The 16,347-nt window shown below is 42.6% G+C and overlaps 2 protein-coding genes across 3 annotated transcripts; one reads left to right on the top strand and one right to left on the bottom strand.

Annotated features, from left to right (window-relative positions):
• Window positions 1-5,748: 5,748 nt before the first annotated feature.
• On the bottom strand, window positions 5,749-12,737 carry LOC122130906 (pyruvate dehydrogenase E1 component subunit alpha, mitochondrial-like). 2 transcript variants are annotated; one of them, XM_042705754.1, is made up of 12 exons: window positions 12,595-12,727; window positions 11,893-11,913; window positions 10,748-10,816; window positions 10,150-10,323; window positions 9,514-9,640; window positions 9,140-9,231; window positions 8,786-8,878; window positions 8,539-8,694; window positions 8,088-8,159; window positions 7,724-7,791; window positions 7,386-7,494; window positions 5,749-7,162 (listed from the first exon to the last, which is right to left on the bottom strand). In XM_042705754.1, exons 1-12 carry the CDS (start codon window positions 12,649-12,651, stop codon window positions 6,998-7,000), a joined length of 1,203 nt encoding a protein of 400 aa, XP_042561688.1. In that variant the 5' UTR covers window positions 12,652-12,727; the 3' UTR covers window positions 5,749-6,997. The 2 variants fall into 2 exon arrangements, with proteins under 2 accessions (XP_042561688.1, XP_042561689.1); XM_042705755.1 differs by lacking the exon at window positions 11,893-11,913 and having other exon boundaries at window positions 12,595-12,737.
• A 382-nt stretch (window positions 12,738-13,119) lies between these two features.
• Window positions 13,120-16,333, top strand: LOC122130907 (peroxiredoxin-4-like). Its single transcript, XM_042705756.1, has 8 exons — window positions 13,120-13,592; window positions 13,935-14,052; window positions 14,148-14,264; window positions 14,801-14,923; window positions 15,273-15,403; window positions 15,513-15,547; window positions 15,864-15,914; window positions 16,181-16,333. Exons 1-7 carry the CDS (start codon window positions 13,424-13,426, stop codon window positions 15,912-15,914), a joined length of 744 nt encoding a protein of 247 aa, XP_042561690.1. The 5' UTR covers window positions 13,120-13,423; the 3' UTR covers window positions 16,181-16,333.
• The last annotated feature ends 14 nt before the right edge of the window (window positions 16,334-16,347 follow it).

The raw sequence follows: 16,347 nt of genomic DNA, 5'->3' as shown, positions 1-16,347 counted from the left end.
TGTGTGTGTGTGTGTGTGTGTATGTGTGTGTGTGTGTGTGTGTGCATATACATTTCAGCACAAGCGAAAGAACACTCTGGAGACACAACGTAATGACAGAAGCGCTTTTCCTCATAAGTGCGATCCATAAGCCATCTCCTCCTGCATTTAAAAATCAATGGCTTTTAAAGGCGGCAGGCGCGGAGGGGAGAGCACAGAGCACAGCAGTCAGAAATCCCAAACCACTGCAGCGCCGCCAGGCCTCCGTGTGATGTCAAGAGTGAGGCCGCCGCCCTGCATCACGTTAACTCCTCAGTCACTACTCGAAGGTGACGCAGTGTCACTGAAGAACTATTTTAGGGGAGGCCATAACGTAAACATGGACGTGCGCACAAAGTGTACTTTTCCTATGAAGCAGAGGAAGTTTGTTCCCAAGTTTGTTCATTTTCTAGCCACGACATTTCATCCCAGGGCTCATACAGATGGGCAAGGGGAGTTTATCAATGCCCATATGTAAGATGTGCTCCCAGGGACTCCATCTCTCCCTCTCTACATCACACCCATGCCTGGGGCCCGCTCTCCCTCCTCTGACTAGTTCTGTCATCAAAACAGCAGGGGCCTGATCAATTAAGGGCCCTCTCCTGAGTAATCTCACGATCGATACTGTCCATTTATCACCATCTGACTAGTGTGACGACCCCGCCTCTTTTGGGTTGCTGGGCGGGCTGTTTGTCTGTCTCGGTGTTGTGTTACAGATGACCCGCAGGTGTGTTGGCTCGTCAGTTATTGGGAACACCTGGGACCGGTGTTCCCAGTACTATAAGAGCCAGTCACCCTGATTCATCGGGAGATTGCCACGGAGATCCTGACGGATATTCAGAGAGATTAAGGACGCGCTGCTCGCGCAATGCTCATCGCTACGTACTTGCTAAGATACAACATTCCACCTACTGCCCTAGCATGCATACCTACATGACATCCCTACTGATCCACTGACTGTCCCCACCTCACTGTAGTCTTGCCTGATCATATGACCGTAGTTGCTAATAAAGTAATACCGTTTTGGAGTTAAGCTCTGTGTGAATCTCTGTTATTTGCCATGGCTGTGAGCCGGTCATGACACTAGGCAGCAAAGCAACACACACACAGTGTGTAAAGAAAGTGTGCATATAAACACACACAGAGACACACACAAACACACACTTCAAACTACTTCAGAGGAGCACAAGCCTCCTCGATGCCTGAGCTGAATATGTAGAGGATCTCTGAAGCTCGGGTGTATCTTCTGAAGGGAACAGCTTGACATTTTGTCAAGTGCTGAAAACACAGCTGATCCAGACAGTGTGCAGGGTTGCAGAAGGACAACACTCAATGTGAATGAGAATAAAAAACAATAAAAAAAGATAGACATAGAGAGAGAGAGAGAGAGAGAGAGAGAGAGAGAGGCAGAGAGAGAGGGAGAGAATGAGAGAGAGTGAGAGGCAGAGAGAGAGGGAGAGAATGAGAGAGAGAGAGAGGCAGAGAGAGAGGGAGTGAGAGAGAGAGGCAGAGAGAGAGAGAGAGAGAGAGAGAGAGAGAGAGAGAGGCAGAGAGAGAGGGAGAGAATGAGAGAGAGTGAGAGAGAGAGGCAGAGAGAGAGAGAGAGAGGATAGAAAATGATGATGAAACAAGCTAACTTACATTGCATGACAATGTGTCATCATCCCCCATGGAATCCTCCAAGACATGATGGGAATCCTGTAGTCACACGGCACAGATGAGAGCAGAGATGAATATACAACACTTGTGTTACATATTTACAGAAAAATTTCAAAATGCCTGGCCTACAAACACAAGTACGGCTTTAGAATGATCTCGGTAGCCATGACGCACACTAGGGAACTAACTGGACCTTTCCTTCGCCATGACTCACTCACTGCAGAGAAAACCTCAAGTGCCCAAAGAGCGGAAACGACTATTACAAGACCTGAACCATCATAACCACATTCCAGCCATGACTGACAAGCTCTATAAATGGCACAGGGGCTGAGGCTGGATGAGGAGACTGGGATAGTCAGCCAGTGAGTGAGAAAACTGGAGGTTGACAACGCTCTGGTTTCTGTGCTTTGGGTGGAGTTCCAGATGTGTATAATATGCTTCAAAGGATCCCACAGATAGAATGATAAGGCCCTCATATGTATGCATCAGGGTCACAATTGGGGGGGCAGATATTGACTTTTGCATTTGCGTCCTGGATATGATTTTAAGGGTTTCGTATGTCTGTGATGACATTATATTGTCCGCTTTTATACAGACATTACAAAGCATGTCATAAACCCAAGCAGCTTGATGGATCACTAAATCTAAATAAGGCTGTTTTTGTTAAAAGCACGTGAACAATGTATACTAGTGAACGGTCATCTGGTCTTGGTCAAGAGGATTTATTATGGAATGCTTTTTTTGCATATCAATATTCATGAGGGATTTTCGAACCATCGGGAGCTTTTTTTCACAAGTTTCCCTTAATTTCCAACTTGGGCTGTTTGAAAATAGCTAAAAGTCTATTTCAGGAGTAGCTGATCACATCAAAACCACAGCCAACCATAATGACTGTGAATACGGGTCCTTGCTTCAGAACCGTCAGACTGTGACAGCATTAAATGCATTCTGAAGAACACGGTGATTGTGTGATCATCTTGATCTCCTCACCCTGTTACCTGAGCTTTTAATTCCAAACAACCATATAGTACACCAGTTTTTCTTTAGCAGCATGGGTTGCATCATTGCCCTTGGCACAGCTGCATAGGCAATTTAATTTGCAGACTCGAGCATAAGTACCCCAAATGTACTGAGTAACTAGACATGTTTATAATCATGCAGTAGCATCATGAACACCAATCGACAAATTAACTTGTAAGTGGTTATGTAAATAGTACCCTTCAGATAAGCCCCCTGTGTTCTCGTGTGGCGCATTATGAATTTGATGACATGAGCGCCAAAGACACCGGCTTGAATGCCTGCAGGGCTTCCATGTGCCTGTGAGCGATAGTCAACGGAGACTTTTCCAATACGCTACAATATTGTCTTCAACTCTCAGAGTAACAATAAATTAAATCTATGACGACTTTGAGAGTGTCTGTGACATCACATCCTGGATAAACGCTGAGTGTGAGCCGACTGACTGCACAACTCATCCTATAGGCGTTGTGATGACTCAGAGCAGGGTCATCAACACATCGCAACCGTCATCGGTCCTCCTTCCACAGGAACTATTCCTTAATATGGATATGGATAAACGGTTTGTTTGAAAAGAGAGGGAAACGTATTCGTTCACAGGGAAACCGACTGAAAACGTCTAACACGCTCTTCCACATTCTTTACCAGATACGCGAGTAGATAACGCCCATCTTGATGGTGGTTACCGACGGGTGTTTTTTGTTGCCAGCATGCCCCGAGGATCCGGCATCCAATTTGAAAGACCTTCACTAAACTTCCCAGAGCTGATAACAAGATTGTGAAAGTTGTCCCAATAGGCCTTTTGTCCCTGGTAGGCTATGTGATGTGTAGTCGATAGGCTATTCTGTAATAGGCCTATTTTGCTTTGCTGATGCAAAAACAAATAGGCCTATGTTCAGATTTTTTTCAAAAACACATCTTCAATTTCGAACACACTTTAAAATCAGAAGTCATTGCAGTAACTTACAGCATCAGAAGCGTACAAGTAAGTGAAATACCTTGGTAAGTTATTGCAAATGTATGTGTGAGTTTAAAGCAGGCAATAAGTTATTATCTATTAAACACGTGCACTAAATGAACAGGGTCCACATGAAAGTAACCTGACATCCGGCTGCACCATAGCCTAATTAACAAGCAAAGTCAGCGTCTTGTGTAACCCCTGTTGATACAGCCTATTTCCTAAGACTTCTATAGCCTATAGAAGTCTGCATCGCGGTTTATTAAAAGCTATCCGAATAACAGAAACTGTAATTCTACAGCAGTCACAGGTCATCATGCTAATGGTTGACCCATAAATGCCATTCGACAGGCCCTTGATGTGTGGATGTAACGTTACATTAATATTCGACTGTGAGTCATCATGTTGAATTAGTCTAAACATGCTGACCTGCGGTTCTAGGGAGAACCTTTCCGAATTCGACTAAGAAGTGTCATGTTTTTATTGTCTTGCTCAATGACGGTCTTGATCAAGACAAGGCACAAGTTTCCACAAAAGATTTTGAAGCAATAGTCGCATCCTGTCTAGTGTAGATGGGGGATGATGAACAATTCCTGACGCAACCTCCCCTGGTTACTCCTTTCCTCTTCCAGTTTGCAATTTAATTTTTATGAGTGACCATTTCTGTCAGGCTATAGCTGCGCCAACATCTCAACCTTAGGTTTTCGACGGCTATAAATAAATATAACAGCCTATTTACAGATTGGTGACCCTCTATTCTTAACAGGGTGAGAGAGTTAGTCAACTGAGTCGGCTAAATGTGGAAGTGATCGAACATCCTCCAGTAGACTGATGAAACACGCTTAAGACAAATAAATAGAATACTTCACTACCGAACCTTCAGTAGGCTACATCTTCACACACGAAGCATTAATAGGCTACAGTGCTCACTTCGTTGGCACTTTGGGAAACTGCCCTACTTCACACTCTGGTAAGAGTCAATCTACGCAACGGCACTTGCTCTTCGGATCAAAGTGAGAGAGCTTGCTACAAAGTAACATATTCCAAAGGGTATAACTCACCTCACTCGTTGCACTCGCCAGTGCCATCTTCCGCCAAGGGTCAGCTAGTTGAGCCAGCGGCATCTTCACAGTTTCAAGTTGGACAATCCAGTAGTAGAGAAATGGGTATTTTTCTGATTGCCGACGTTTCCGAGATGACTTAAAAAGCGGAAAAGTGACTGTTTCTTCAGAGGTGGGCTGTCCCTCGACGAGGGAAAACAAATGTAAAAACACCCTCTAGCGTAGGCAATAATTCGGAAGTTCCCTCCCCTCCACTTCGGCCCCTGTGTCACTGTACCTTGTTTCCACTGACTGTCTGCTCTCTCTCTGTTTCGTGAACCCAATCGCACCCACTTCCGTTTTTCCCAATATGGCGCCTCGCACTGGCTTACCTGTCTGTCAGAACGAGAGGCTCAATAGAGCGGCTTGGTGCAGTCACTTTTGCGTCATCAGAGGAGGGAGGGGCAAATACACCATGGAGTGTGCCGGAGAAACAGGTGAGAAGGACACTACATGGCACAGTGGGGCGTGCTGAGTCAACGCCTCAAACGCCAACGCCTATCTGTCCACAAATATCACCAACCATGCATTAGGCAATAGCAGATTGCAGATTATTTTTTTTAACGATAAACGTCATGAATAAACCTTGCTATGATATGTCATTTATATTGTTAGGATTATATCTGGCTTTGTCTCTATAAAATATCTGATGTCAGTGCAATTACAAGGCCATTCAGCACTAATTCCGTTAGACAATCACAAATGATAGTTTATCAGCTTTTGCGACCCCTACTGGATCAGTACACGGATATTGTGTAACTTCAAGGGAATAATCCTGTGTGCCAGGAGAGAGACACAGACCTCATCACTTGTCATTGTGATTTTGTATAAATACACAGCGTACAGCTTGGTAGCTGTTGTGTATAATCACAAAGCCTTTGTCCTAGTGGCCAGCGGCACTCAAAGGCTGTGGATGGAATTATGACAGCACTACAACAAATAATTGTTAGATTGTTTATATTCTCATTAAACTGAATGACAGAGCAAAGCAAACAGTCAGGTTTATTTGTCTTTATTTGACATGGTCCTTGGGAAAGCATGATGTGAAAAAATGTAATTTGACCTGTAAGATAACAATGCTGGCAGAGTATTTACCTCAAGGAATGTGGTGTAGAATGGGATTATTAGTATTATATATTATTGCAGGTGTTTTTTTTTCTATTATGTGCAAATTCTCAATGTCAGCAATTTAAGACATTTTCCATAAAAGCTTGTAAGCGTGTTGAGGAGAGCCAAGATCAGAACAGCACAGCACAGTTCATGTTGTATTTCCATACACCAGGAAGGGAGGGTTTACCTCCACAATAGGTTACAAGTGTCAAATACTCCCTTTTATGCTCAGTAGTTCCCATTTTAAAGTTGTATTCTTGTCCCTGTAGTGTGTTGCAGTTCACATTATTCAGGTATTGTTACACGTTAATTTGACAGCCCCTCTTATTCTGTACTCCGGGTCCCTAGAAGAGTCTACACTGAATTTGGTTGTCTGACCAAACTGCAGCGAGTATCTCTATGACTTGCCAGTTCACTGTGGAATCCAGCCGATTTCTACAATTCCTTTCTTCCACCCTCAAAATAAATCTCTTTTCAGTGTAATACATTTACTGGGGCTTTGATGAATTCAGTTTGGCAACCTCTCTATTCAATGAAACCGTTGCCTGACAAACATGTCAATAAAGGATAATTTAAATGGAATCACCACAGCCTAGGAACACTTCAGGCCCGCTCTGAAATTCACAGCACAACAAGGGTTTGCTGGCTCACAAAAGCATGTGGGAGAAAAAAAATCTTGGCTCAGCTTGGCACAGCTCAACTCAATTACAGTGCACTGGTAGGGTAACGCCATTAGAAAATAGGGTTTAGAAACACAGTCAGCATTCAAGTAGCCCTTCCTCTAGCTTATCTCTAACTCTAAAAAAAGTGCAATAGGTGCTGAAAGCTACGATACCATCAGACGGACAGACAGCAAACATATCCAATACATCTTGAGGAATCATTACAGTGCCACAGACATACATATTTCCACATATACAATACATGAATGGGGTAAACTGGGATGTAGGTCACCTTCTACGTTGGTCATACTTTCACAGTAATCATCTTTACTAAGATTTTTGTGCGTTTGTAAAGGGAATTGGGTGGGGTTGGGTAGGGCCCCATGTTTCTGGTCAAAAGGTTGTACCATGGGGTCTGAGGTGTCAAATTAAAGACAGGTAACATGGTGGCTGACAGCGGTGCACTGATGCCCTTAGCTGCGGGACGTGAGTTTCATCCATGGATTGGTGCCGCGCACCTCCAGGGGGCCCTCGTTGTAGAAGATGTGGTTGCAGAGCTCGTCCAGTGGAGGCTCAGGATCGGAGGTGGCAAACTGGGACGCGTCCTCAATCTCCTTGCGTATCTCCACGTCAATCACCTGAGGAAAGGGAGGACAGTCACGGATTGGGAATTCATTTTTTAACATTTTATTCTAGGAAAGGATGGGGTTGTCGCTACTACATTCCAGTGCAATGATATGGTTGTTCTGTTTAGGATATTTGTTTGTCATGTACACCAGGAATATTCATTAATTAGGGAATGGGGTGTTCTTTTTTCAGATGGGATTAACCATTTAGGACTAGAATTGACTACATTCTAACCTTGAGCTCCTCCACACTGGCCATGTTGTTACTGATCAGGCGATCCTTCAGCAGGGAGATGGGATCACTCTTACTGCGAACCTCCTGGATCTCGTCACGTGTGCGGTAACTAAGGAGGAGAAAGTATTTAGCTACAGAGAGGAGCACAGACAAAGCTAACAAAGAAAAGGAATGTGGGTCTTCAACTGTAGGAAGAGCAGTGGAGGACGTTCGGGACAGGAAGGAGGAAGCAGCGTTGTGAAACACATGGGAAAGAAAAGCAGGTCTGTTTCCTAAAGCTGTTGGCGTGAGGGACTCAAACCACAGGGGGGCGGGGACTGTCAAAGGTTACACCTCACCTGACCCCTGGGTCACTCATACTGTGTCCATGGTAACGATAGGTCTGGAGTTCCATTAGAATTGGACCCTGAAGTAGGAAGTATGGGTGGGAATCACTATAGGTCCAACAAGATGATGTCCTCATAATACTTGTGCCACAATACAAATCTTTTGTATCATTGTGAAGAGATGTACTGTGATACATTGGGATTCATTGCCTTTGTTATTACAAATCAAAAGGAGAATCAGTTCTTCTCAGTGCCGCAAAGGGCAGGCCCACTTAAAAAGCAGTTGATGGTATTATCCTAGCAACATACCAATAGCTTAGAAACACATTTAACTAATACTAGCAATTGACCATTCGTTTCCCTTTTCAGAGCTCACCTTTCCAGATCTGCAGTGGTCTGCTGCAAACTTTGTTGCCTCTCTCACACATAGCACATCCATGCCATCCACCTATACGAGCATTTGGAGATGAGGGGACATGCATGGGTACAATTCATTTTTGATACAGTCTCTCCTTTATTAATCCTCCTCAATCTCTTATCTTTCTGTTCTTTTATCTGTTCATTTGTACTTTGAAGAACATACCAATGTGTGTTAATTATGCTATATAAATCAACTTGCCTTGCCTTATTTTGTGGACGACTTGGCTAGCTTGGCATGACTAACAATGACTAGGTGGACTTAACTGTATATATTGTCAAGATTAAATCGAATTTTCCACTGTGGCACTTCATATACTTGAATATTTGAGTCTATTTGAAAGCGATTAAAGCTTGCTAGTATGCTCCTTGATCAAGGTACTTTCAAATAAATGCCATCCATATCTTACCCTGATGCCGGGGATGTAGTCACCTCTCTTGTAGTACTCTGTGCTGGCTGACGCACGTTCCGCAGATGTACCCATGCCATATTGATTATTTTCACATACGAAGATGCAGGGCAGCTTCCACAGAGCAGCCATGTTGTATGACTCAAAGACCTGACCCTGAGACACAGGAAGAAGCAGGTGGAACAATATGGCACAGCATGGAGGCTGGGTTATATAGTGGACAAAATGGAACCTTGAAAGGGCTCACCTGGTTTGCGGCTCCGTCTCCATAGAGTGTGACGCACACCTGGTTGTTGCCCTGGTACTGGCATGCTAAGGCCACCCCGGCCCCAAGTGGAACCTTGTTTGGAAATAAATAAAACAAAAACCCAGGCTTGTTATCCAGGCCTGCTATTGAAACACTAATTGAAGCCCTTGCCTGGCCTTTGTTTAGAATAGAAATGCTGTTGTGGGTGTGCATCCCAAATTTCCCACCACAAAAATTGGTATGATTATTTTTCAAAAGCTATGCCTTGTGTAAAGGGACTAACCCAAAATAAACAAGTTTTACAATAGAATGGTACCAGAAGACTAGGAACCAGTAGTCTGGGTCATCCCATACCTGCGCTCCAACAATCCCATTGCCTCCGTAGAAGTTTTTTGCATACATGTGCATGGAGCCTCCCTTGCCTTTGGCTACACCACTCCTACGGCCTGAAGGGGAGATAGAATAAAAACAGAAATGTACAGCAATTTGTGACACTGAGGAGCAATCATTTTCTGAAGTTAAACACATACTGTAATGCAAGACCAGACAATATGTAAAGTAAGGGCTGTTATAAATATCACTGTTCGAACTTTGAACGATACACTAGCATTAAAGCGAGTGGAAATAATCATCTACCTTCACAGCTGGATTTTTCTGACTCTAGCAGACAAGGCTTGGGGTTTCATACACACACCAATAAGGGTGCATGTCCCCTTTTGTACACACACCTGTGAGCTCTGCCAAGATGTTCTTGACTGCTATTCCCCTGGTGTAACAGTACCCATGGGCTCGGTAGGCCGTGATCAGGTGGTCGCTTGCTGTGACGCCATTCTCAATACCAACTGCACAGGCTTCCTGCGACACAAAACAAGAACACAGAATAGCCGAGTTGTTTATGTGAAATTTATTTGTGAGTTTGACCCATAGTAATGAATGTTACACGGAGGCGTCTTGCTGTGCTCTTCAACATATGCACTCCTAAAGTATGCAGCTGTCGTGTCCTTGACACTTTGTCATTCTTTGACCCACTTCAAAGATCGCCACTGTATTATCCTGACATTTTACATTGATGACTCATGTCCATGTTGTGGAAAGGTGAAAACTACCACATCTGCCTCCGCCATTAAGAGGCTCCTGTTCATGTAAATTATCTCGCCTTTCCACTACATGGACATCAGTTCAATTTAAAAAAGTCAGGATAACACAGTGGCGATCTTTGAAGTGGGTCAAAGAATGACACAGTGACGGATGAGGACAAGCCTGCCCCTTTTTTCCCTCCTTCAAAAAATAAACAAGAATAGAAACAGTGAAGGAGTGGTTCACAATTACCATGCTCTGAGTGTAGACGACGGAAAACACCTCACCTGTCCATCGTACAGGTGGCAGAAGCCTCGGATGATCTTCTGCTTGTAGAGCTGGTCTGCCTTCAGTTCGAAGCGGCGCATGGTCTGCATGGTGCGGTAGTACTGCAAGCCCTGCTCTCGGGTCAGATCCGCCTTCAGCGGGGGCCCCTCGTCCAGGCGGTGCAGCTCACATTTCTGGGAGAGAAGTGCACAGAAAAAAAAAACAAGCAAATGATCCAGAGGGCTACCAGACCTACCACCAGGTAAAAGAACCGCCAGGCTATGAAATAAATTAACTGACACAGGCTAACCTCACTGTTACCCAATGGATCAATGAACTAGTCATATGTAAATAAATCAGTGTGGTAATGTTATTTCTGTGTGTCATTGCTTTGAGCGTGGCGACATAGCACTGTTGCAGTCGACACACTGCGCAGCAATTTTCATTCTAACAGAGACAATTTCCCTGTGGATTATGCCAGTGGTGTTTTTCAAATAAAAATATAGGTAAGGTTGTTTGATAAGATGGCTTTTTTTATCAGGCATTGAGGGGGAAACAGTGCGGTTATTGCAAGGTAATTTAGTACTTTCGAACAGCCCATTCATCATGTGATATTACCTTTATGTCAAAGGTAGCCTGCGGTGTAAAGTCAGCATAGGAGCGCGTTGACACCACCGCTCTGGCGCCCTAGAACAAGAAGAAAACAACAAAGGCTCAAACTGTCCAGGAAGACTGTCAGACATCGTGTCAGAGGAAGGGTATTGATGCCGAATATAAACAACACACAGACATGCATCAGAAAAAAAGTGAAAAGCATTTTCGCAAACCATGCATGAAAATCTGCCATCCTTTCTCGGTAAGATGGCAAATTGAAGTTTGCCTATATAGGACAACTGAATGGTATTTGAGCTCCTCATTGTAGTAAGAATTAAATCAATCAAATCATTGCTACTACTACTACTACTACTACTGAGCAAAATAGGTACATTTTATACCTAATTCCACGCCATAATATTTGGAGTGAATTATACACACATAACAATGTTACTGTAATAATTGCATAAATACAAGATTTCCTTCTACTCTCACTACCATGTTAGCCTATTGTTTACTACATCCACTAAGTAATACTTCATTCTTATTTGTGTATCCCTGTCATGTCTAACCAACATCCTCCGGTACTAACTGAAGCTGTGAGTTGTTGGGATGGAGCTGGCAGGTGAGGTGGCGAGGTTAAGTCAGCAAACTCAGATTGGGCAGCCAGCAGCTGAAGAATAGCTATCCGTGAGGAGGACTGGGGAGAGAAGAGCCAATTCCTGTGAGGCTCAAGTACCACCTGTGCAAACACCAGTCCACCAGGGACCACACTAACTGAGGGGTATCTAGAAGCAGCACCAATAACTCACAAAGGTAAGGATACACGGACACACTAGTCATTTAACACAACCACAATGCCATACTCCACAATCACCAGGGAATAGATTATTTCTGACAACTTATGTTGTAGTACTGCAGGACTGACCAATTCAGTTTTATGCAACATGCCTTAAGGGCCATTGCAATTTAACCAATGTGAGGGGGCAAGAGTGGAGGGGACCCCCGTGGTTGTGGGTGTTTTTTTTAAACAAAAGGCCTGCCAAATAGCATCAGAGCTGGCTGTCGCGGTGCTCACTTCAATTTAAGAGATATTACACAAAGCGTAGACACAGCACATTGCTGTACATGAAAAGGTACAGCCTCACTGAGCCGCACGGACGTCTTACCTCTGACACTGTTTGGGTAGCCTACAACAGAGGAGGTGGAAAAGAAAAAGAAAAGGCTTTAAGATAAATAAACGAAAGGGCAAAGGGAGCTATGCGCTTATCTATTATGGCCTAAAAAGGGAGTGAATATTGTTTTGTCTTGGCAAAGAAAATGTCACATTGAATGACTCAAAGTAAAATAGCTGAAAAAGACGGGAAAGATACATTAGACTTCACAGAGTGAGTTGGCGGCATGCCAATCAGAGGATTATCCCAAGAATAGACACGCGGCTGTTACCAACAGACAGACAGCGTTAACACAACTCTTTTTTAAATTATTGTGTTGAAAAAATTCGTCGGCAGATGAAATTCATAAAAGCGACAAATTATTTGAAGTAATATGATACACAATGACGCAGACTTCGTTAGTGTTTAAAACAGACGCCCAAGTGTCAAGATAAACCACATATCGCCCAATGTCACCAACTGATTGCGCACAACTGTAATATGAGCAACGATGCCATAAAAGAGAAATGGAAACCATAATCCCAGTTTTATTTCTCTTTATCGGTTTGTCTGAAGAAATAGTTATGAACTACGAGGCGCACTTGATGGGAGTATGTTTGGTCAGGCCTTATTTTAAAGGTCAACATATTTTTACAAACAGCAATTTGTGTTAGCATACAATTGAAATCAATATGAGTGTTATGCAAATATACCTACATTTTTGCTGGCGGTTCCTCTAAACACGTTTGAGATAATTGTCAGCATATTCTGCATACTACCGGTAACAGTAACAGAAAGCTAACCTGTCCCGTTAGATGCATAAGAAAACGGCTACAACTACCGACAAGTACAACCGGAACTGGGCAAAGAAGTGTTTCCGTTGGACCAGGCGGGGCGTGGTATGGATTAACGTGTAGTTGTATCGAAAACAGATCATTTAGTAGTTGAATGTGTTTCTGCCCATTAGTTTACGTGGATTTAAGCAATTATCTCAATATTCTGAAGAATGTCTCTAAAATGATTTAAAAAGACAAGCACTGTTTTGGGCTGGAGGGAAATTGCTCTCATTTATGTTTCTTAAAAGCTTTTCTAAGGCCCACAAATGTAAGAATGCTTTAACAATTACTGAAGTGGGCTACTGAATGAAGGTAACAAGTGATCATACATTACACTGGGTCAGTATGACCATAAATAAATAAATAATCCTCAACATTTTAGATGAACATAAATGAGAGCAATTTCCCTCCAGCCCAAAACAGTGCTTGTCTTTTTAAATTTGTCAACAGACAAAGAAGCAGGAATCTTGATGGTGAAGCATATCATTTCCATGGCAACAAGACATTCTTCAGAATATTGAGATAATTATTCAAGTTTAAATCCACCTAAACTAATGGGCAGAAACTTGTAATGTTCTTCAAACATATTCTTGCCTCACAAGAGGACTTTTATTTTGGATTTCCCCCGTATCTCTATTGCCAACCTGAAACAGGTGTCCGCCACAGGGATAGTTCTCTTAGTGCCAGACGTGCTTTAGTGACGACTAATAATGCTAATGCTAAATCAATACCGCATTAATGTTACAAAATATTTAATTTGCATGGCTATGTTCATGTTCTTAGAATTTACTCTGGGTCATAATAAGGATTCAGAAGTACAGGGGTGCAAGAAGGCCCGTCTTAAAGAGGATACGTGTGTGTATTCAAGCATGGCTAAAAGTGAGTCAATTGTCTCACATGTTGACAGTGATAGTTATGAAGTGAATTCTACTTATTGTGTATTGTGGAATATGCGTTGACTATACTTTTGGAACAATCACAAACTTTATTCAGGAGGTTTGTAATGCCCACCTGGTGTTTTGTGGTGCATTCTCATCTTATTAGCATATATATAATTTTAAAAAGAATTGTTTTGTGAAATGGTCTACCAAGCTATCTCTTTTGAAATAACCTTTTAGTGGCTTACGTTTACATACTGAAGTAAATAGTAGGTGTGCAATAATACCTTTTACAAATGACAGTTCCAGTGCATACTTTCTGTGATGATGTTGTGTCACATAGTCTCCAAGCCAGCACCCAGGTGGGAGGGGACTGCTGTCATTGACGGGCAATTTAAAACAATCAAATTGTCTGATTTTCTTGGGAAATACCTGATCCTCCTTTTCTATCCACTGGATTTGTGAGTAAAAGACTACTTTTCACATGAACGGTTGATGAACTCTCCGACTGATCATAATTTGACCCTAATTTTCTCATTATCCTGATTTATGAAAGCACATTTGTCTGCCCCACGGAGATAACTGCCTTCAGTGACCGTGTGGAGGACTTCCATGCCAGCAACACTGAGATTGTGGCTTGCTCTGTGGACTCACAGTTTGCACACATGGCCTGGTAAAACCTCCTATCTCACATCTCCCTATTATACTGATGCTCTCACAAATAATGATGATGTTGTCCAATGTGGTCTGACTGAGGTAATGTAATTGATGATGTCATTTTAGTTTTCTTTTTTACACATGGTAATTTAACATGCTTAATCACAATGAATTATCAAAGCCATACATTTGATCAGTTTTGAACCACTTGGTGTTGCTAATACTACACTGGAGTCTTACAGATGCAGTACGCAATTCTGGCAAAAGGTCAATAGCCAATCAAATGACACCCTTCCCTTCAGTGCTCCTCAAGCCACATGTTAATAGGCTGGAATTGTTTATGGCCCGGTCCAAGCCACTATGTTGGTTTTTCATTTACTGAGCCAGGACTTTACGCAAACATACGTGTTTTTTAGCTCACACTCTGAATGGACATCTTTAAGGAGAAGTTCTTACCCATCAGCATAGCAGACTATTGCTGATTTGTGCTCCTATATATATTATTAATATATATATATATTCACACAATTCTCTCACCCCCGGTCTCCACAGGATCAGCACCCCCAGGAAACAAGGGGGACTGGGACCAGTAAAATTCCCCTTGTTGTCAGATGCAACACATCAAATTTCGAAGGACTACGGTGTGTATATGGAAGAACGTGGGCACACACTGAGGTACAGAAAACAAATGTGTTCGAAAATGTTATCTTATGAGGTGATTCGTTTTTGCCTGGGTACAAGAGACTCTCATGAATACAGGAAAAGAAACAAAAACACAGGAAACTGCATTCAGGAAGGGTTGTGGGCATGTAGTGTTTGTGCTAAACTAGTTCAGTCTTTTTTCTTTTTTTTTTTAACTTGTTCTCTGCTAAATAAGGCAGAGGGCAGAGAAAAGGTTTATTTTTCTAAAAGACTGAATGCTTGTGTCTTCTCTGAAGTATATTTTCCAAAAGAATAAACCTGCTTCCTACGCACATCTAATGTGGTTATAACAACATTCTACTTGGTCACTTCCTCCCTATAGAGGTTTGTTCATCATCGATGACAAAGGGGTTCTGAGGCAGATTACCATCAATGACCCTCCAGTGGGGCGCTCTGTGGACGAGACACTGAGGCTGATACAAGCCTTCCGGTACACTGATATCCACGAGGAAGGTAAAGTGATACACACTAGTAATACTCGGGTTCATACTAACAGCGCAAGACTGGCTGACTTTTACTTACTGATATGTGAGAGCTAACAAAGCTTTCTCATTTTTCTCAGTGTGTCCTGCAGGCTGGAAACCTGGCAGCAAAACGGTAATTTTTAAAATGTACTATAGCTTACATGAACCCATGAATGTCACTAGTCACGATACATTCCATTAACGCCATGAATAACCAGCCTGAGATGTCCATAGTTCACCTTTGATTGTGTGTTTTCTCTCATCACTGTTGACCTTATAGTTCTCCACACAGCATAGGTTTAAAACATGCAGTAACCCAGAAGGCCCATCATATTGTTTGCCCTTCCTGGCACATTTAGTGCCACATGCGTGAAGTCTTTAAGATAAATGATCCTGTCTCTTCAGATATTTAGGGTAAACTCACATGTTATCCATTTTGTTCTAACTAGATAAAACCTGAGGAGGTTCTGAAGGAGTGGTGGCCAAGAGAGGAATTATGAGTAAGAAAATGTCCGTCTTCTACCTGACGAGAGAGCTGTACATGACCCTTACCTGTCTCTCTTCATTTATGTGTGTTCATTGGATTCATGTCGTTGTCATTATGGCATAGGAGAACTCCACTCTCTGTGAGAACACTTTACACTTTATCATGTACACTGTACCAGCAGTTTTCTTTTTAAACCACTCAGATGATACAGTAAAAACAGATTATGCTGTCTCCATCTTGAATGTACTTTCAGTGTTGCTGTTTCACCCCCCGTTACAGGTGGATGATGTATCACTTTGGGATGCAAATGTTGTCAACACAGTGGCCAACAAGAAGCAAGACACACGCCAGCTTATTTTGAACAGTAAATGTACACATTTAAACAAATAAAAAGAAATGGTACTTTCTTTTTCTTGACACTGCCTCATTCTATTATTTGGTTTTAC

The sequence above is a fragment of the Clupea harengus genome, unplaced genomic scaffold (genome assembly GCF_900700415.2).
Source record: "Clupea harengus unplaced genomic scaffold, Ch_v2.0.2, whole genome shotgun sequence".
In the NCBI taxonomy this organism is placed as follows: Eukaryota; Metazoa; Chordata; class Actinopteri; order Clupeiformes; family Clupeidae; genus Clupea; species Clupea harengus.
This window is presented reverse-complemented; position numbering and strand designations above follow the sequence as displayed.